The sequence below is a fragment of the Cryptotermes secundus genome, unplaced genomic scaffold (assembly GCF_002891405.2).
Source record: "Cryptotermes secundus unplaced genomic scaffold, Csec_1.0 scaffold1703, whole genome shotgun sequence".
Lineage (NCBI taxonomy): Eukaryota > Metazoa > Arthropoda > Insecta > Blattodea > Kalotermitidae > Cryptotermes > Cryptotermes secundus.
Window position 1 is genome coordinate 156,713 of NW_019744157.1, and position 21,081 is coordinate 177,793.

Genomic DNA, 21,081 nt, shown 5'->3' on the forward strand with positions numbered 1-21,081 from the left:
AAAATGTTTAAGACTGATCAAAAGAGTCAATAACAGGATATCGTGTAGAGAATTTTTTGGTGAATTTAAAATTTTAACCTTAACTTCATTGTATATCTTTGAGACGTTGTGTTTTTTAAGGAAAAATAGGATATATAACATCTCGTATTCAGATGTGCACGGTTATAACACAGTACATAAGCAGAATTTGTATGTCCAACCATATAACACCTCACGTTGTAAAATGAGTGTGATTAACATGGGAATAAGATTGTATAATAACTTGCCCTCTCAAATAAGAAGTATTCAAGAGTTCAAGGTTTTTAAGCGTCAATTAAAGGATTACTTGTTGTGCAAAGCTTTTTATTCCCTTCAAGAATATTTTTACAAGAATTAGCTTAATAATAGAACAAAGATACTTAGGTAATTTATTTTAGATATTGCATGTAATTTATAGTTTAGCTTTTGTTGCCTTATTATACTCATCCACTGTTTTATCATATTTAAAGGATTTATTATGTTATTTTTCTATGGTTTTTTATATTATTAGTCATTTGATGTGATGTTTAATCTCATATATTTTTTTATAAAACTGACTTGTCCAATTGTACATAATGTAACAGTTATGGATGTTAAATCAATCAATCAATCAATGTGATTGGTGATTGACATGGTCATATGTAGGACTTCTGATTTGCTGTAATACTTTTAAAATTCTTTTGTTAAACTCATAAGGTTAACAAAACCAATATGATAGGCATTCTTTTTTAAATCAACTTGCATTTTGATTTATGTATCGTAACTAGTTTGATTATTTATCTGGTTTTGATAGTTTGTTATATTTTAACTGTAGGTTTAACCATGACAAGAGTAATTATTTATTTTTGACAAATTCTAATCCTTTAGGCAATTGGGCAAAAGGATTTCAAGAATGATGTGACTTGTTCTAGTGTAACTGTTGTAGCAATTATGAATGCTAAATAAAATAAATGCACGAATAAGTAACTAGTTAAAGTATATTCTCATAACCATACCTGAAGGCAAATTCATCATTCTGTCGCAAGTGATGAGGGGCATCTAATGGATTTAGGAGGCCTGCGTATTGCAGATCTTTATGAATAGGAAAGAAACTTTTCCGTAAGTACTGTGGGCATTCAAGATATTGCAATATTCTTGCCAACTGAATACAACATCGTCTCACAATCTTCCCTTCATTATCACTATTTTCTTGTATGGAATTATCAGCAATGTTCTTACTGCCCAAATCATCAAATACCACAACCTAGAATAAACAATCAGATATTATTATTATTATTTAATTACATTCCATTAATCCATACAAGGTCAAAGACCTATAGGATATAGAAACTGTCATTATAAATATAAAACAATAAGTATAACAGTAAATCTATTATACATGTCATAAAGCTTCGAGTAGCCATCTGAAACAATATAACATAGAATTAATACAAATACAGTAATAAAAGTAAATTACAACTATTAACTAAATAATCTATAGGTATTCATTGGGAAGTTGTTTTGTAAAATTCATCAATGCTATAAAATTCATGTTCAGTGAGATGGCTTCTCAATAAAGATTTGAATTGCTTAACGTCTTTAGATAACAATTTAATATTCGAAGGTAAGTGATTATAAATCTTGCTTCCAGAGAACAGCACTCCTTTTTGTACTACTGATAAATTTGTAGAGGGTAAGTATAAATTATAATTATAGCAGGTATTAATATCATCAATATGCATGTTAGATGTAAAGTAATTTTTATTCTTAATAACGAAAAGAAGCAAGGAAAAAATATATTGAGGCTGGAGTAGAATAATTGTAATTTTTTGAACAAATCCCAACATGAATCAAATTTGCCCTAACCAGACATAACTCTTATGATTCTTTTTTGAATTTTAAAGACACTCATACTAAGGGGGCATTAAGCGGCCTCCGTAGTCTAGAGGTAACGTTCCCACCTCATGACTCATAGTACGCAGGTTCAAATACCCGGCAGAGGTCGTCGAATTTTTAAGGGTGGAAAAATTCAGGGAACAAGTCCTCTGGGAGGGACTTTAAGCCGTGGGTCCCGTGTCATAGCTTTCCGGCACGTAAAAGAACCTCATACCTCCAAAGGAGGTCACTGAGCCAAGATTGCGGATGTTTCCTGCCCAACAGCAGTCACTAATACCTCTGGTAGATGGGGGAAGCATTATAGATATCTCTCAGCTAGTAGAGCCAGTCTCACTGGCTGGGCGGGACTGATGGTAAGCACCAATACCTGTAGGGTATAGAGACTGGTAGAAATCATAGAGGGAAGCACAATGGACCACTACAGGTCTAAGTGCATGGGGAAAACCACCCTCTCCAATAACTAACTAACTAACTAAGGGGGCATTACCCCAAAAGATAATGCCATACTTGGGTATCGAATGTACATAAGAGTAGTAAATCATCTTTATTTAATCTAACAATACAAAGGGCTTTATTGCAAAACAGGCCTTATTTAATCTTGATAACACAGTAATATGATTCTTCCAAGACAGGGTGCTATCAATATATATTCCCAAAAATTTAGAGCAATTGATGTTAGTAATTAAGAAATTGTCTGATGTAATTTGAATTTCTATTTTGCTATGCTTCTGTAAAAGAACTGTAAGAAATGTGTTTTATCACAATTTAGAGTTAAAAACTTCCTGTTAAACCACATCATTGTTTCATTAATAACTGAAATAAACCACCCAACATAATTTTTCTTTGTCTAGGGAAGTCAATATATTATTTAGAAGATTATATGTTGCCATTTCAGTGGATTATTCTTTTCTAAATCCGAATTGTTCCTTAACCAAGATATTGTTCATATTTAAATGGGAGTACAGTCTTTCATAAATAATTTTTCCAATGATTTTAGAAAAAGTTGGAAGATAAAAATTCTTTGTTATTAGCAGAGGGATACCCAGAGGAATTATTATTATTAAATAATTTATCGGCTATGGATGAAAAGTAATTATTAAATGCATCTACATGTACAATACCTATCATGTTGCAAGATAATTTATCATTTATTTTCATTTTGGTTATATTATCAGTAGGTCCTCCTATTATTAGTAATAGTTTTCACAATATTCCATGTAGTTTCAATCTTGTTGTTAGATTTTACTATAAGTGTGTTATAATGTAATTTTTTTGGCTGCCATAATAACCCTGGTCAAGATTCTGCAATATTTCTTAAAATATTCTTTGACATTAGGATCATTGCTATTTCTGGAAACTAGATACAGTATTCTTTTATTTGCACATTCATTCATTCATTCATTCATTCATTCATTCATTGTATATTCCATAAATCCATATACATAGATATAGAACCAGTCACATAGTTAATATAGTACAATACAATTATAAATATATATGTACAGCTTATAGTCATTATAATAGATTAAAAAAAAATGTGTTAAATTTACAGTCTTACATCACTATACATAAAATTATGCAATATTAAAATTGTTTATGTTATTATCCTTATTTCTAGGCAAATTTGTTACTAAAGAATTCATCACATGTATAAAAAGAGTTTTGCAATAAAAATGTTGTCAACTGAATTTTAAAATTTTTTAAGTCATTAGACATAGATTTGATTTTTGGTGGCAAATGATTAAAGATCTTTACCCCCATGTAACATATTCCTTTTTGGAATTGTGTCAGACTAGTTTGCGGATAATGCAGATCACAGATAGATCTGGTACTACAATTATGCATTTGTGAGTTGAATGTGAACAATTCCTTATTTACTATGACAAACAGAGATCGACAATATATATTGAGTTTGTAGGGGGAGGATATCCAATCCTTGAAACAAACTACAACACGATGTTCTCTTTGTTGTATTTGTTATAATCCTAATTATCCTTTTCTGCATCCTAAACACTTTTATACTATGCGGGGAGTTACCCCAGAATATTAATCCATACGTTATTATAGAATGTACATAGGAAAAATACATCATTTTTAATGTCTCCAGTGGTAAAAAGGATTTAACTGATCGGATTGCAAAACAGGATCTGTTTAACTTATCAATTACTGCATCAATATGACTTTCCCACGTTAAAAAATTTTCAATTTTTAATCCCAGAAACGATATATTAGAAATACTTGGAATTTGATTGTTTAAATAACTAACTTGAACATTTAAGTTTTTACTGTTTTTAGTTCTAAACTGTAGAAAATAAGTTTTTTCATAATTTATTACTAGCTCATTTTTCCTAAACCATTCATTTATCATCTCAAATAATTTATGTATTCTAATTTTAAATGTTGCAGGATTCTTATCAAAGATAAGGATACTTGTATCATCTGCAAATAATATTGGTTTGGATAGGTCAGATATAATTTTTGGTAAGTCATTTACATATAGTAAAAAGAGCACTGGGCCTAATACAGAGCCCTGAAGCACTCCACACTGTATTTCTTTCCATTCAGAACAACATTTACTCCCATTTTCATACAAAATTACTCTCTGGTATCTTCCTCTCAAATAGGATCTCATAAGTTTCTGAGCAGCTCCTTCAATTCCATAAAATTCCATTTTTCATAGCAATATATCATGATTTACTCGGTCAAAAACCTTACTCAGATCACAAAAAATTCCACCCGCTATATTTGTTGTGTTAAGCCCTATAAATATTCTCCATTAGATTATAAGTAGCTAATGTAGTTGAAGAGTTTTTTCTAAAGCCGAATTGCTCCTGCGTTAGCAGGTTATGTGTATTTAAGTGTAAAAACATTCTTTTATATATAACTTTTTCAAAAATTTTAGAAAAGATTGGGAGTAAAGATATAGGTCTATAATTAGACATGCCCGTTTTATCCCCTTTTTTATGTATAGGTATTATTTCAGAATATTTTAAACGAGCAGGGAATATTCCTGTAGACGACTTATTAAATATGTAAGTTAATGGTGATGATATATATGGTGCACTTGCTTTCATTAATTTGGTAGTAATTCCATCGTATCCACATGAAATTTTAATACCAGAAGTTGGCCATGATTTTTGCGCATGTGGATACTGACATTTTTTCGATGATATGATAATGATTCTGCACTTGTTATCTTGCACTGTGTGTGGTCATGTTATAAATATAACAACTTAGAGCAGATATGTAAGTAGTATTGTAATTAAAAAGTATAATGGACCCTGTTTCGAACACACTCATGGGACTTCTAATTAGCATAACATTTCAAACTCTGCTTTAAATCATAGAACTGTGCCAGGAAAAATTAAAGGATGGCTGGACTACAACACCACCATTCAAACACGGGACAAATTCGTTTCTAATGCAACAACATTTTGATGAAGCCTTGATCTAACAAAGTACAGGCCTGGCGCAGAAATGCAGAATCAGACATTATTGATGACACCAAGAAGCATAAAGGTTGACCTACAGCGACATTCACACATTTAATGAAACAATGAGCAAAAAGGAAAAATCATTACAGACAGACCAATACAATACCCCAAGCTTGTCTTTCTAAAATCAACCACTTTCAAAATGTAATGTCACTCCAATCGTTTTATCATTTGCGGAAAGACAGGAAGTAATATGCTGGGGAGTTTTCGTGACCATGGTGGAAAGATTTCACTAAGAGCGGGCATCATGGATAAAGTATCGCAACAGAAAGGTGGACTGGCCAACACGAAAATGAAACTGCTGAAATTTCAAGCGATCGGCCGTGTTGATGATGAATTAAAAATCTTACGAAAATATACATATGCATTCACATGTAAAAGACAAGGAAGGTTACTTACACCAGAAAACACAAAACATACACAAATACTTCCAGTCTGAAATAAATGTACTATAGCTTTAACCTTACTTCATCAATTTTAAAAATGCAGGCTGCTCGTGCAATCTGCCCAGCAAGGTACGTACGGAGTTCTGGAGACTGGGCATTATCAAGAATGGACCCTGGCACTGCTATACTTAATGTGCAAATTTGGGGGGTTTTATTTCCAAGTTCCTTATTACTACATTTTCTATTCACGTTCCGAACATCGATAACTTTTAGCAACTTCTCTTCTTTCCGCTTCTTTCTCTCGCTTTTCTGCCGTTTCAGTTCGCTAAATGAGTGGCTTTTATTTTTCAGGTTCACTTTATGAGGCTCCATTGACAACTTTATTTTTCACCCTTGCACACAATGCTGTAGTATTTTAAAATTTCGCCAACCTAAGAATCAAAATCGGCACAGGCCCCTATTACTATCACAAGCCGGCCAAAACCGACAACCCCCGTTCACCCTACCCTAAAAAGCTACAAAGCCTACAAACCCTACAAATACCGCCTAACCACGTAACCACCATCAATCCCAGATCCCCAGATTAATACTAGTTTCCTTCAGCACAGGCAAGGAGGGACGGAGGGATAGGTGCCATTTATTAGTAAATGCATAACTATTTCCTCCGAATTCGATTAAGCTTGCCTATACGTACGTTTGTACCATTTGCTTTTGTTTTGCTTTTTTTTTATTATGACAGTTTCCACATCCTTATACTTTCTGTGGATCCGTGGAAATAAAGGTATATGCATATGCGTATGAGTACGGCTTAACAGCATATAGATATCCGTGCCGTCCGTGCCGATCCGTGCTACTTACGTTCCAAGTTTTCACTTGTCGGTGTGCAAATTTTTACCTTCATTTATTTCTCTGACGTCAGTTGCCTAGTAACATATAAACAGTATGGAAGTTGTTAAGTCTGATTTCTATTTTTGATAGTTGTGTAAATAAGTGTTTAATGTAATGCGATACCTGTAAGGAAGATAGTATAATGTTTTTTTGTTTGAAAGTGATGCATATGTATTTTTGTAATCTAATGCGTATCGTGTAAAGTTAATGTATTTATATGTCGCCCCTGTAACTACTATCAAATGTACGTCGTAGTTTATTTAAGTCGATGTAATGAGTACGACGGTACACCTTGTTTTATTCATAATATAAACATAAATATAACATAATAAATTTTTGTGTGAACATATTAGTAATGCATTTGATTTTCTGCATATTCATAAGTTTGTACCAGATTTCTATTGGTTATTCATGCAAAAGAATTGGTATGAAACAGCGACACTGTTCTTCATTTCATTAAACAATGGATAGATATGGACTTCCAGCAGCAGAAAGCAAGTCCCCTGGTAAATGGGGAAACCGGCTTGCAGTAGTATGTGGCTGCATTGCTCCTGTGCTTTTCCCTCCTATACACATTGGTATTTTATATTATTTCTGGGATGACTTTTCTCGCCGTGTGAACAAACATTTCTGCTCATGTTCTTGCTGGGATACGGTTTTTAAAGGTAGGTTTATTGCTGAGTACTCATATTAATACAAACATTTAGTCTTTGTAATATAGTATTTGTTATGTAATATTACTGTTAATGACATTTTCTTTTTTAGGGACATATGAAACAGGTGTACCATCATATAAGCATCTGTACTTCAATGCTACAAGTAATACATTCAAAATATGGATTCTCACTGTTGTTAGTGTGATAGCCCTTTATGAATGTATACGTCATCTTACAGTTCTAATGCTCCAGCGGCAGTTAAGGTTCTCAATGCTAGTTCTGTTTCTGTCATCTGTTTTTGCTCATTATTATTCATGGTGGACATATGTTAATTACTGGAATGATGACTATTACTCACAGTGGAACCATCAGCTCTTTTTTACTGTCTCAGAACTCTGCTCAACAATTCTTGTTATACACCTGGCACGTTCAGACAACCCTGTCACAGTTCGCAAAGTCCTGGGAATAATAGGCATAGCACTGATTCATGTCCTGGCTGGAGGATGGGATCAGTTTATTGCAAATGTTCTTAGAGGTGAAGGATATTCACACCAGGTTAGTACATAATGGAATAATCTCATTTCTTCTACAGAACTATCTTGCAGGTAAGTATATAGTCAACTTCAGAGTCAGAAACTATGAGTAAGATGAACAAAAATTATAATTTCTTAGTTAAATCGCACATTACCTATCATGCCATGAACAACATGTGACAATGAAGAAAGCAGTCTTCTGGGATTTGGCACCGTGTATATGTGGTGTTAACCGACGTTTCAGAGGAACGTATCGNGACAAATTGAGACACTGGACAGAGACAGAGAACTTCACAGAATTTATGAAGGCAATTGGTACATTTAGGGAGGATTTGGTGGGGCTTATGACCTGTGTCGCTGATAACATTGTGCTAAGTGAAGTTAAATTAAGCTATATTAATTAGCCATGCTGGTCATGGTAGCTGAGTGGCCTAAGTCATGTACTGTCTTTGCTCACTCGGAACCCTGGATTGTGGGCTCAAATCCCACACAAGGCATGGATGTTTGGAATGTGTATATGTTTATTCTGTGTTTGTGTTGTGCTGTGTTTAGGTAGAGGCCTTGCAATGAGCTGAACACTTGTCCAAGGAGTCCTACTGTCTGTAAAATGATCATGAAACTGAAAATTCAGAGGCCAGGGCCCAAGGGGGCTGCAGAGCCAGTGAAAAAAAAAATCATACTTTTTCCCAGTCTAGTGATATATTTTCCATAAATTGGATTTACGTTCCTCTCAAGAATGAGAAGATGTGGGAAACTAGTGTATTGACCTTCGCTTACCCTATTGGTACAGGAAAAGGAAGTTGCGACTTTAAATTCATAAAGCTTGAAATATTTGCAGATCACAGTTGTAGATGATAATTTCTGCATATCAGAAGGGCTTGTTATTGTTTCAGCATATAGGGCATATATATATATATGCAGTAGTCTCTTGCCAACATCTGTTGTGTCAATTGCAGATTTTGAAAATTCTTCTTTTNAGAAAAAAAAATACAAGTTATAAGAAAATAAAACATATAAGAATATAAAATAATAAATAAGGCCTTTTGCAAAAAGTGCAAGTTGTCAATCCAATTATAACAAATTAGAAAGGAAAATATTAACTCTGTTGACAACATCAATCAACTAGAATTGATACAACTCAACTTTCCAATTCTTAGTTTAAATATTAGATGTTAAAACAATTGAGAACAGCCCTCTTGACTCAGAACAAAGACAGGACCAACAATATGTTTTGACTGACTATTTACTCTGCATTTATCTTTATGCTTCTTACATGGTCAACAAATTCCTCAATGGAGTAAAAGGAATTTCTTAATAAGTATCTTTTTAAAGCAATCCTAAATTGATCTTTATCCATTCTTAACACTGAGATACTCTCTGGTAACATGTTAAAGAATGTAGCACCTGAGTAATACACACCCCTCTGATACGACAACAAATGAGAAGCAGGCATGTGAAAAAGATTATTATTCCTGGTGCCAATCGTGTATATTGTATTATTTATCAAAAACTTATCACAGTTTTTAACAACAAAAGTCAGTAGTGATAACAAGTATACACATGGAATTGGCAATATTCCCAGCTTCTTAAACAGATCACAACATGGGTGAGTTGGTCCAACTCCCATCAGTATTCTTATTGTTTTCTTTTGCATATGAAAAACTTTAAGACAGTCAGGGGTATTACCCCAGTATATTATGCCATATTTCATTAAAGAATGATAATATGCATAATAAACGGATTTTAAGTTATTTTTGTTTAGAATATAAAAACATTTTCGCATTTGGAATCCAACCATACTCAATTTATGAAGTAACTGATTTACATGCACCTTACAAGTCAGATGATTATCAATTTGTAAACCCAGAAATGTTGTAGCTTCAGCTGTTTTGAGTATTGTGTTAAGAAGCATAGTTGTTAGCGGATAATCAGTATGTATTGTTGGTGTAAACTTTATAATTTTTGTTTTCTCAAAATTTAATGCAAGAAGATTTGCCTCAAACCATCTACTCATATGACTACAAATATCATCTAATTTTATTTTTAAATTATTATAGTCCTTGGCTGTGCAGACAATACTTGTGTCATCTGCAAACATTACGACTTCAGAAAATTCTCTTATTTCAAAGGGAAAATTGTTGATATAAATATTAAAAAGTAGAGGTCCCAAGGCTGAACCCTGTGGCACACCGGAGCATAAAGCACTTAGGTGTATTTCCACTCTTCACCAGTTTGGATGAGTTTGTGGGAACACTGGTGGGGGAACCACATGCAAAGCAAATAACTGCAGAGAACACATACAAGAATAAAACACAGCAATGATGTTTACATCAATGGTCATGGAGATTAAATCACCACATGGAAATTGGCCATACTGTTTCCAGATCTGATTTACCATTTGGTCTCAAATAAGATAGGCAACTAAGTGGTGATAAGTACAGCTTTCTGTTTTTTATTCTGCTGAAGCAACAACAAATAGCTTGAAAACCAATCGGACCAGGATTGTATGGCCAAAGTAACACATTGATTGAACAAGATGCTGTGACAATCTGCTGTAATCTAGTGTAAACAATTTTAAGTACAATGGGGTACCCAAAAGAAACCGAACTAATTTTTTTGTGGGCAGAGCTTTTGTAGTACAGCATTTTGCCACTATGAGCCCATAGAGCTAACATTCCTGAGTCGATAAGCCGACTACCGTTGCTTCAGAAGGTAAGGACCAGTTTCGGCAGAGTTTATAGTGACAACTGTTTTGTGTGATAGTCGTTTTTGCAATGGCTGATTTTCGTGAACAGCGTGCGGCATTGAAAATCTGCCTTTTGCTCTGGAAAAGTGGAACAGAAACTCTTGAAATGTTAAAAACGGCGTACAAGGACGATGCTATGGGAAAAATTCAAGTGTTTTCCCGTTTCAAAAATGGTGAAATGTCAATTGATGACAAACCTCGTTCTGGTTGTCCTTCCATGGCCCGAACACATGAAAATGTTGAAAAAAATCGTGAAATCATCAAGGAAGATCGACGACGGACCATTGAAGAAATTATGGAGCTGTCAGGAGTGACTTGGAGCTCAGCGGCCAGATTTGTGGCAGTCGGGTGACTGGTTTTTCCATCATGACAATGCCCCTGCTCACACAGCCCTGTCTGTACGACAGTTCTTGACCAAAAATGGTATGACCCCTGTTCCTCACCCTCCATACTCACCCGACCTTGCCCCGTGCGACTTTTTTTTGGTTCCTCGAATGAAAAGAGACATGAAAGGAAAAAACGACGGAGGCGCTGTCAAGCATCTCAAAAGATGAATTTAGACAATGTTTTGAAAAATGGAATAAAAGACTAGACAAGTGTATTAGTGTAAGTGGAGAGTACTTTGAAGGGGATTGAAGGTTTGTGCTTAAAATTTGAATAAATAAGTTTAAAAAAAATAAGTTCGGTTTCTTTTGGGTACCCCCTCGTATTATAACTTTATTCTCTTATTGTAATCAGCCAATGTACAGTAACTGACTTGTCCTATATAATGTAACAATGATCTATAGAGACGAAATAAATAAATAAACAAGTTAACCCATTTGTTGAGTCATGTGACTGAATGCATCGACTGAAATCAAATGTATGAATGAATAAATAAATACGTTGATATTTAATTAATAGCATTTAGGATCTGCTAGAATGGCACATGTTATGCTGGGTACAGCTTGTGTAACATAATCTTGTAGGGACATATGGTTTTTGTTTTGTGAAGGAACAAGAACAAACTATTTAGGTTTGTATGGGGGTTAACAGTGTCTGTGGTTCCTCTAATACCAAATTTTTCTTGAGCCCATTGTGATAAAAACTGCAGTATTTTTTCAGGAATGTAACCTCTGAATTTGGTGAAGGATTACTGTACATGCATCACTGATAAAGGAAGTTATTTATTTTGAGACCAGGATTTTTATTTTCATTAATTCATATAATATTGATTTTTACTCCATGTTGTAAAATGTAAAACTGTATTTCATGGTGCTTCATTATATCACAAGTTATAAAATATGACCACTTCCATATTAAATATCTTTAATACAGTGAAACTTATCTCTGTTGAAGCCTTACATTTGTTGTAGTTCTTGAAATTGAAGCTGTAGTATATTGTATGCATTTTCCCACATTGCAACTGTGTATCCTCTGTGTAAAATATATTCTTTTATGTGTGATGTGTCAGACTACAATAAGTGTTGCTTAATTTTAGGCAAGTTAGAAGCAGGTTCATAATTTAAACACATTATATATGGAGTCAATCCCATGGTCTGTTCTTCACATAAAAATCACACAAACTATATGTATAATGAACATGCACATTCTGCATCATTGATGATTAACAGAACTTAATTCCTGTGGAATATGAAAAATGGGTGGGACTTCATATGGGGTTGGATGTATGTTGTCAAAAAAAAAAGAATTCACCAGTGCAAAATATTCTATGCACTGGACGGTCAAGGTTCAATTCTAGGCAGTGGAAGATTTTTCTCTTCTGCATTGTGTCCAGACTGACTCTGGGGCCCACCCAGCTCCCTAGCCAATGTGCACAAGGGCCCCTTACCTGGAGTTAAAGCAGCAGGGTTGTGAAGCTGACCACTCACCTCCATCTAGTGTCGAGGCCAAGAATGGTGGAACTATACCTCCACTCCCCCATATGTCTTCATGGCATAGTGCTAAACTAATTAAACACAGGCACAACTTTACCTTTTTATGACTTCTGTGCCAAAGATACAGTGGAACATACAATGTAATAGAATACTTAACTGCCTGATATATATTTCATTTTATGGTCCGATTGCAAACACTGAGGGCTAAATTCAAGTCTTGTTACTATTCAAGTAGTTTCAGAACACCAATATCCTTGAAAGTAGTAGCAATTTCAGTTTCAGCAAATTCTACCATTGTCACAATTATAAGTCTTCTCACAGTATGCCAGCTAGCAGAGAGAGTGTATATGGTTGATGTGCTAAATGTCACAAGGTCACAGTGAAGCAGGATGTACAATAATGACTTAGTAAAATATATTTATTTATTTATTTCGTCTCTATAGATCATTGTTACATGATACAGGTACTGTCAGTTACTGTCCATTGGCTGATTACAATAAGAGACTAAAGTTACAATACTTAAAATTGTTTACAATAGATTACATTTTCGCACGGTGGGTTGTTCCCTTGTGGCTTGTCCCTCTGTGGGCTACGGCCAACTTCTTCTGGAGTCCACAATTTCCCCGTGTCTGATTCTTCATATTCCGCTGGTTTCGGTCCCTACACCTTTTCTTCTTCGGTTCTCCGACCGGCATTACTTCGGCGTCTTGTATGAGTACCTCTCGTAGTTCTGCCGCCTCAGGTTTCATGTCCACTGAGGCCAGCTTTTCTTCTTCTAGACGTGCCTCCATTTCTCGGCAGGCCATCATCACTCTGACCGGTATTACTATGTGATCCTATTGTTTTTGTGCCGCCGCATGTTTTGTGTCCGTTGAGGCTGGCTTTTCTTCTTCTAGACATGCCTCCATCTCTTGGCAGGCCATTGTCTCTTCCTCTTCTAGATGCGCCTCCGTCATTTCTCAGCAGGCCATCGAAAGTACGTCCATTTCTGGTTTGGTTTCGGCAACCAGCTCCTTGTGGCTGGTGCCCATATTTTCTTGCATGGCAGCCGTCCTTACTTCGATGGCTCTCGTTTCTGCTCGGAAGGCTTCTCTTTCTGCAGCCATCTCTTCTCACCAGGCTTTGGAGTCGGCGTCCATTTTCGCCAGCAGGCATTCGATCGTTTCTTCCATCTTCATCGTGGGAGTATAATAGTCAATGCACTCGTAAATTCAATTATTCGTCGAGGTATGTTGAAGTTTGCTTCCCACTTATGACAAATTGTCACGTGTTGGGTGTATAACACGACAAATAACTTCACGCCTTATTTGGTATAGCGAATTTTATTCCACACTCGCTCATACAGTCACACAGTTTACAATCTGACAACTACTGCTATCTGCAGTATTACAATTACTTGACTGAATACTCTTCGCTGGCCAACTCAAAACTCGTAACTAACTTGAATAGTCTTCGCTGCTCCTTATTTAGCCCTGTTACGGACAACACAGAAAACAGTTAAGTAATAGGCACCACTGTTGTCTGATGCCGTGTTTGCCGATAGCCTAGCAACGCTGTCGGGAGTTGTTTACTGCTGAGTAGCAACGGCGGCATCCCGTGTAACATCACCGCTGGGGAGGAAGGGGATGTCCTCCATAGCGCAACACATCACACAATATATATATATATATATTCCCCCCCTCCCCCATCAATAATGTTTACTGCAGACCTTGGTTCATTAGAATGCACAACACATGTCTAAGGTATAAAGAATACTGTGTTAAGATTCTGATGACATGGAAAAACATGTTTTAATAAAATAGAGACAATCTGCTAGTTTGGTTTGTCAGGAATTTCACAGGGGCTCATGTTACACATTCTAGTTTTAAGCATTATTTCCAGCATGTACAATTGGATTTTAGCTCAGTTCTTTAATGAAATATTGTACAATAAAACTTCCTAATGTTTAATTTTTATGCAGTGAAATATTCCTCACTTTAAGGTTTTCTTTCATTTAACATTCAATGTTTTTAATCCAAAGTCAGTAGTCTCATTCTTAAATTTCCTCTGTTTAAAATGTTCCTCAATTTAGTATTCAAATTGACTGATACCCAAAGAAGCCCTAAATGAGGGCTTCATTGTATATTTTGCTACAACAAATCCATAATTAGTATCATGCAGGTTGGAAAAATTATGCCTTTCATTTTTGACAGTGCTATTTTCATACCAGTCATTGACTGCTCTAGGGATTTTTTCCTGAAGTATGTTAACATATCCTTTACATTGAATACGAAGCAAACCAAGATAGCTTAGTCAATAAAATGACTGACTGTGCGCTGAAGGACCCTACGCAAGGGGAGAGACTTTCCCTTTACTGTGCATAATCCAGAATGGTTCTGAAGGCTAATGAACCAATCACTCATTGGGTGCCAGGGCTTTTTCCATGAGGGAGAAGCAGTCAGAATATGAAGGCTGATCACTCACCTACATCTAGTGCCAAGATTTATAAGCATATGATGTTTCACTTCCATTCCCCTATAGGCTTTCATAGCATGGTGCTTAACCACTGGGACATATTGCTGTTTACCTATCAAAGGAATATGTGTTTATTTCTTAGTTCCAGATTACTTTCAGTACCGTATGTTCCAGATATTTTGGAACTCCACTGTCTAATCTTATTCAAAAGGTGTGCCTTCTAGAATGACAGTTAAATTTTAACATACATTTTGTAACTTTTATGTTGGATTTGATTTGTTTCATTCTGGTTCATCACACTAACAATTACAAAGACAAAAATAACACCATCCAGTGTGACTATTTAAGTTTTATCACTTGAAAACTCATCACCATTACATGTTTCGATCCCTACGGATCAACATCCTTGCATGTTTCGATTCCTACGGATCATCCTCAGAGGGCATCAATACTTTTGATTGATGCCCTCTGAGGATGGTCTGTAGGGATCGAAACATGTAAGGCTGATGAGTTTTCAAGTGATAAAACTTAAATAGTCACACTGGACGGTGTTATTTTTGTCTTTGTTTTATGTTGGCTTCTGTAATATTATGATGTGCTGAAAAGTACTGACTAGTTAGGGACAGCATGATGTTGTGTAGTATTCATATGTTGTGCAGAAATATCCTGGTTCATGAGAAATCATAATAAACTTTAGGAATTGGCACCAACTTTAATTTCATTTCATTTTCAGGTCTTGCGAGATCTGGGATTCATGATTCCAGACCTTCTTCATTTGTGTTTTCCACTGTATGAATTAAGACACAGCCGCAAAGAGAGATGTAGACCTCATTTCACTGAATTCTTTGGCCTTGTGATTTTAGTGTCTTCAGGATTCTTGGTTTCTTCAGTGCTGTAGTTCATTCAAGTTTTAGTGTTTAACATTTCCTCATTTTGAGTCTATGTTGAATATTATGAGCTTCTTTGGAGTTACCTACTATAGGGAGTTCAAAAAGTCACGCACATCACACTAAGCAATTATATTTTTCTGGTTTAATGCACAAAATACAAGACATACAGCACTTTCTATTAATGTTTATAACCTTACATCTTAGAAATGCAAACTCAAATCATGTCTTTACAAAATATGCTCGAAATGGCTCCCCTGTTCAGCAATGCATGCACATTCTCTTTTTACCATGTTTGAGGCCACTTTGTGGAGCACCTGTAAACTGATGCTGTTAGTCGCCATCATAATGTTCCTCTTGAGATCATCCAGTATATGTGGATTGTTTTTATAGACAGTTCCTTTGAGGTACCCTCAAAGGAAAAAATCTGCGGGTGACAAATCGGGTGAACACAGGGGCCACAATCCTTTTGAAATGAAATGGTCACTGAAAAAACTCATGCAAGAACTGCATGGTTTCATTAGATGTGTGACATGTGGCCCCGTCTTGCTGCAACCAACACTCACGTTCATCAACTTCAAGAAGCCCAATAAACTGTGTAATGATGTCTTGGTGCACTGGACTGTTCACTGTTGTTTCAAAGAAAATTGTGCCCACAACTCGACGTGATACAGCACACCACACTCCAATTTTCTGACAGTGCAAGGGCTTTTCATGTAACACATGTGGATGTTCAGATAACCAAATCCTATTGTTTTGACTGTTCATGCAGGCACTAAGGTGAAACCATGCTTCGTCAGTGAAGAAAACCCAATCAAACTCTTCAATTCCATGAGAACTCATTCTTGGGAAAACTACTTGATTGTCACACAATAAACAAAGCTATACTGCAGACGTCATATGACCAATACATGACAGAGAGCATTTCTACTTGTTAGTACTCCTACAGTACCATCTAGTGGCAGGAGATATAATTATATTAACTGCAATACAATTTATAACAACTTTTTAGTTTGATGTGTGCAACTTTTTGATCTCCCTGTAGTTAACCACAAGTAGTATTATGAATATTTTGTAATCATAAATTTATCGATAACATTTGTAATTGATGTGTCTGCCTTAACTAGTTTATAATGTGAATTTCCTAAAAGGTAATAATTTTTTAAAATTGTAAACTATTTGTGTACAGAAACTGGCATGAGAGCCTAATATGAATGCTTGAAGCTGTTTAATGGTCTCTGTGTTAAGTGTAGCATTAACAACTATTACTTTTACTTATGTAATAATTTCAGATTTTTTAGTTTGTTATGTTCAGAATTAAGCCGGTAAGAACATCTCATGCACAGTTCTCCATAGTCATATTTGTCTCTGTCCCATTAACTGCAAGGTTAAATACAGTTTATCTTAAAGGGACTTGATTTCAAAAGAAATGTGATGTTCTTAATAGTAGATATTTTTACACAATTAGTAGTGAAGTCCAGCTGGGTCCACTCAGCATGGCAGCTACTGATTGGCCTATTGTACCTGCCCCAATTAATTATGATGATGGAGAATTTGGTGGAATGAAGATTGGCAGTGGAAACCGAAGTACCCAGAGAAAACCCGCCTCAGTGCCACTTTGCCCACCACAAATCCCACTTGGTGGCCTTGCACAATTAATATCTCCAGTCTTCTTTCCTGCAACTCAGAAAGTGGTTTGGAATTATTGACACTTACATCAGACACCCAAATTTATTATCAGCATTTTGTGTTATGTTGCTGAACCATAGTTTTAGAAGGTAGAAAATAGATTCTTATCATGAAAAGGACTGTTTTATGGATATTGTATTTATAAAATATGGATGAAAGACGAATAGTTTGGGTGAAATTATTACAGCAGCAAGAATGGTATTAATCCATGTATAGTGAACAAGGAAAGTAACATGTAAGTTTGTTGGTACATTTCTGAAATTACTTATCTTTCTGAATATTATGACAGCTTGATGCTGTAGGTTGGTCCCAAAATAACACAAATACCAAATTATGTGAAATATTGTGCTGCACCAGGCTATATAGTTGATTGTTATATAAATATAAGCCTGACAGTTTCTGGCCCTTTTAATCCTGTCAGAAATAAAGGAAAGTTGTATATTATGTCATCCTAAAGCTATCATTTACATAATTTTAAGTAATATCATGGAACCTATGTTTTTCATGCACTGAGTTGTTTCATGGCTATACTCCTAATGCTACAGTAGACAGATATGTAATTCACAGTGGACCTGTGTGTGAAATTTATGATAGCGAGCTTCTATTGTGGAGATTTGGGATAAATAGGCTTAAAGAGGGAGCAATGTATGCGTGTAAACCATTGCTAAGCAATGGCCCATAAACAGCAACAGAGGAACGGTGTTTTCTGTGAGGTCCGTACTGAGATGTTATAAGCACGACAGTTAGTGAGGGGTCAGTCAGTCAGTGGAGTGAGCTGAGTTTGTTGGTTGGTAAGTGAGTGAGTTAGAGGACTGCTGGGTTTCACTCATGAGCTGTTGCTGTGAGATTCTGGTAGCTGAGGCTGATGATAGTTTGGGAAATCAGAGTAAGGGGAAGGTCTGCCATTGGAATCCACTACCAGTCAATGGCTAGTGAAGGCGTGACTGTGGATGATAGCCACGATGAAGGCCCGCCAAGAAGCAAAAGAGGCCTGTCTATGGCAGATGGAGACCAGGATTGAGGCTGGCAAGGATGAAGTTGGTGCTGAAATTAAGACTGGCCTGGGAGAGGTGGAGGTCTCTTCTAGACCTTCGGTCCTATATGACCGCATCCCTTACACTGTGTGGAATGGCATGGTGGGTCATCTGTCTGTGGACAGCAGCCAACTTCTTCCTGGACCTACCATCTCCCTGGGTCCGTTTCTTCAGCTGTCAGCGGCACCCTACAGCTAGATGCCAGTCCCAATGTCGATCATCCAATGCGCTAATAGTTTCCACTGCAGCCTCTTCATTAGGGATCTCCTGCCTCTCCACTGCAGACTGTGTTTCTTCTGGATTTGCCTCCAAATCCGTGATCTCCACTTCTTCCAGGCTAGTATTAATTTTTGTTTCGATTTGTTCATGCCTGGCCTCTATACTGGCCTCCATTTTTCTAGACAGGCCTTCATCACTTCTCAGTGGCCCTTCATCATGGCTGTCATCTGTTCCAAGCTGGCTATCACATGGCAAAGTTGCTCCATGATTATCTGTCACATGATGCACAATCCAACGATGCAACAATCTGAGTCCAATAATTTGGTCAATCCAATCCCACTTCTGCCACCACTTCTCACATATATAAAGTGACTGTAGGCGGGGTTTGGATTGGTAATCAGATTTATCGAAATCTTACAGATCTGTGACTACAAATAATTATAACCCTTTCACTAATTCACACACTTTACAGTTCACTAGAGCACAAACTTATGTCTTCTCAGCCTGCTGTGTCTTCACCAGTCTTCTGGTAACTGCTTCAAGCTGTGAACATTCCTCTTACTCTGGGTCCCCAAACTATCTGCACCTCAGCTACCAGCTTCTCACAACAACTGAACCTCAGAAGTTCTCTAACGCAGTCACCCACCAACCAAGTCAACTCAAATATCTGACCCCTCACTAACTATCTTGTTTACAATATCTCAAGCGGCCTCCGTAGTCTAGAGGTAACATTCCCAACTCATGACTCGTAGTACGTGGGTTCAAATACCCGGCGGAGGTCGTCGAATTTTTAAGGGTGGAAAAATTCAGGGAACAAGTCCTCCGGGAGGGACTTTAAGCCGTGGGTCCCGTGTCGTAGCTTTACGGCACGTAAAAGAACCTCATACCTCCAAAGGAGGTCACTGAGCCAAAATTGCAGACGTTTGCCGCCCAACAGCAGTCACTAATACCTCCAGTAGATGGGGGAAGCATTATAGATACTTCTCAGCCAGTAGAGCTGGTCTCGCTGGCTGGGCAGGACTGATGGTAAGCACCAATACCGGTAGGATATAGAGGCTAGTAGAAATCATAGAGGGAAGCACAATGGACCACTACAGGTCTCAGTGCATGGGGAAATCCACCCTCTCTAATAACTAACTAACTACAATATCTCAGCACTGACCACACAGAAACCACCATTCCCCTGTTGCTGTTTACAGCCTATTACCTGTTAATGGCCGTTATCTAGTTGCTTGTTTCATGGTCATTGTCTAGCAATGGGTCTACATGCCACAGTTAATTTACAGGCAAAATGAAGTATGAAGTGAGATCAAAATTGTTATTGTTTTCCAGTGATATTATAAAGTGTTCTGTAGATATCACATAAGCTTTCATTGATTTTCTTAATAATGCAGTCATACAACATCCTTAAAACATCCACATTTTGATACCTTAAGAAAATATAGATCAACCATGCTAAATGAAATACATTTTTAGCAGTCAGAAACATGTGTTTAAACGTAATAACTGAAGTGGCATTCAGCAGTATGAAGTTTTCAGGTTGCAATTTAGCTGTTCATAATTTGATACTGTGTGGTTTATAATAGTTACAAGTGTTATCCTTCATTAGAAATTTTCATAGTAAAAAAAGTAAAACTATCCCTGTAACAGGCTGTGGAGCCCCATAGGGTTGTGAGACGTTGAGGCTGCCACGTTTCCTAGACAGTCAGCACACAGATGGCAGTGATGTTGTCAGCCTTACACAGCAGCCGCTCGTTACTCCCAGGAAGATTTCTGTTACAGGCTGAGTCCACCCCAGGGCCATAATGCTGCTGGAAGGATTAGGTCAATTGAAAACTCCATTTACCTCATTGGGACTTGAACCTGGGCCCTTTCAGCTTCTAGCATAGTGCCTCAGCTAACTATATTACCATGTGCGCCCAAATATCACAGTATTTATTGTAAATGTTTAGAAACTGATATTATGCCTTGTCATTTTATTGCAGAAAATATGTATTGAATGTTTATCAGACCATTCATTTTCTTTTGGTCAGCAATAGAAAAACACTGTTGAGTAATGAAGTGGTTTAATTCATGTGTTCCAGCTTCTAACACTCTGTAAGCACAATCTAGAAGTTCAGCATTGATAATACGAATCCTGCCATTGGAAACTATCCAAAATTAGTTCAGTTTAACAAATAGCATTGTAATGAAGGTTCATTACCTTATCCTGGTTACTAAAGAAACATTTGGTAACTTCCACTGTTGCAATGATTGTATACTCTGTCACAAACAGCATATGGCTAAATATTTAAGGGTAATTCAAGCTCAGTACTTGTGTAAACA

The 21,081-nt window shown here is 36.4% G+C and overlaps 2 protein-coding genes across 3 annotated transcripts in view; one reads left to right on the forward strand and one right to left on the reverse strand.

Annotated features, from left to right (window-relative positions):
* The window catches only part of LOC111874605 (putative methyltransferase C9orf114), a 13,169-nt gene extending 6,807 nt beyond the window's left edge, over positions 1 to 6,362 (reverse strand). Inside the window, exons 1-2 of the mRNA XM_023870239.2 lie at positions 5,855 to 6,362; positions 1,014 to 1,261 (exon numbers count right to left, since the gene is read on the reverse strand). Of these exons, the coding sequence (XP_023726007.1) occupies positions 1,014 to 1,261; positions 5,855 to 6,145 (539 nt within the window). The 5' untranslated portion in view covers positions 6,146 to 6,362. The remainder of the gene's footprint in view (positions 1 to 1,013; positions 1,262 to 5,854) is intronic.
* Positions 6,363 to 6,699: 337 nt separating this feature from the next.
* LOC111874609 lies at positions 6,700 to 20,535 on the forward strand. Of its 2 annotated transcripts, none has more exons than XM_023870246.2 (4): positions 6,700 to 6,786; positions 7,133 to 7,326; positions 7,427 to 7,872; positions 20,407 to 20,535. In XM_023870246.2, exons 1-4 carry the CDS (start codon positions 6,776 to 6,778, stop codon positions 20,437 to 20,439), a joined length of 684 nt encoding a protein of 227 aa, XP_023726014.1. In that variant the 5' UTR covers positions 6,700 to 6,775; the 3' UTR covers positions 20,440 to 20,535. The 2 variants fall into 2 exon arrangements, with proteins under 2 accessions (XP_023726014.1, XP_023726012.1); XM_023870244.2 differs by lacking the exon at positions 20,407 to 20,535 and adding an exon at positions 15,661 to 15,989.
* The last annotated feature ends 546 nt before the right edge of the window (positions 20,536 to 21,081 follow it).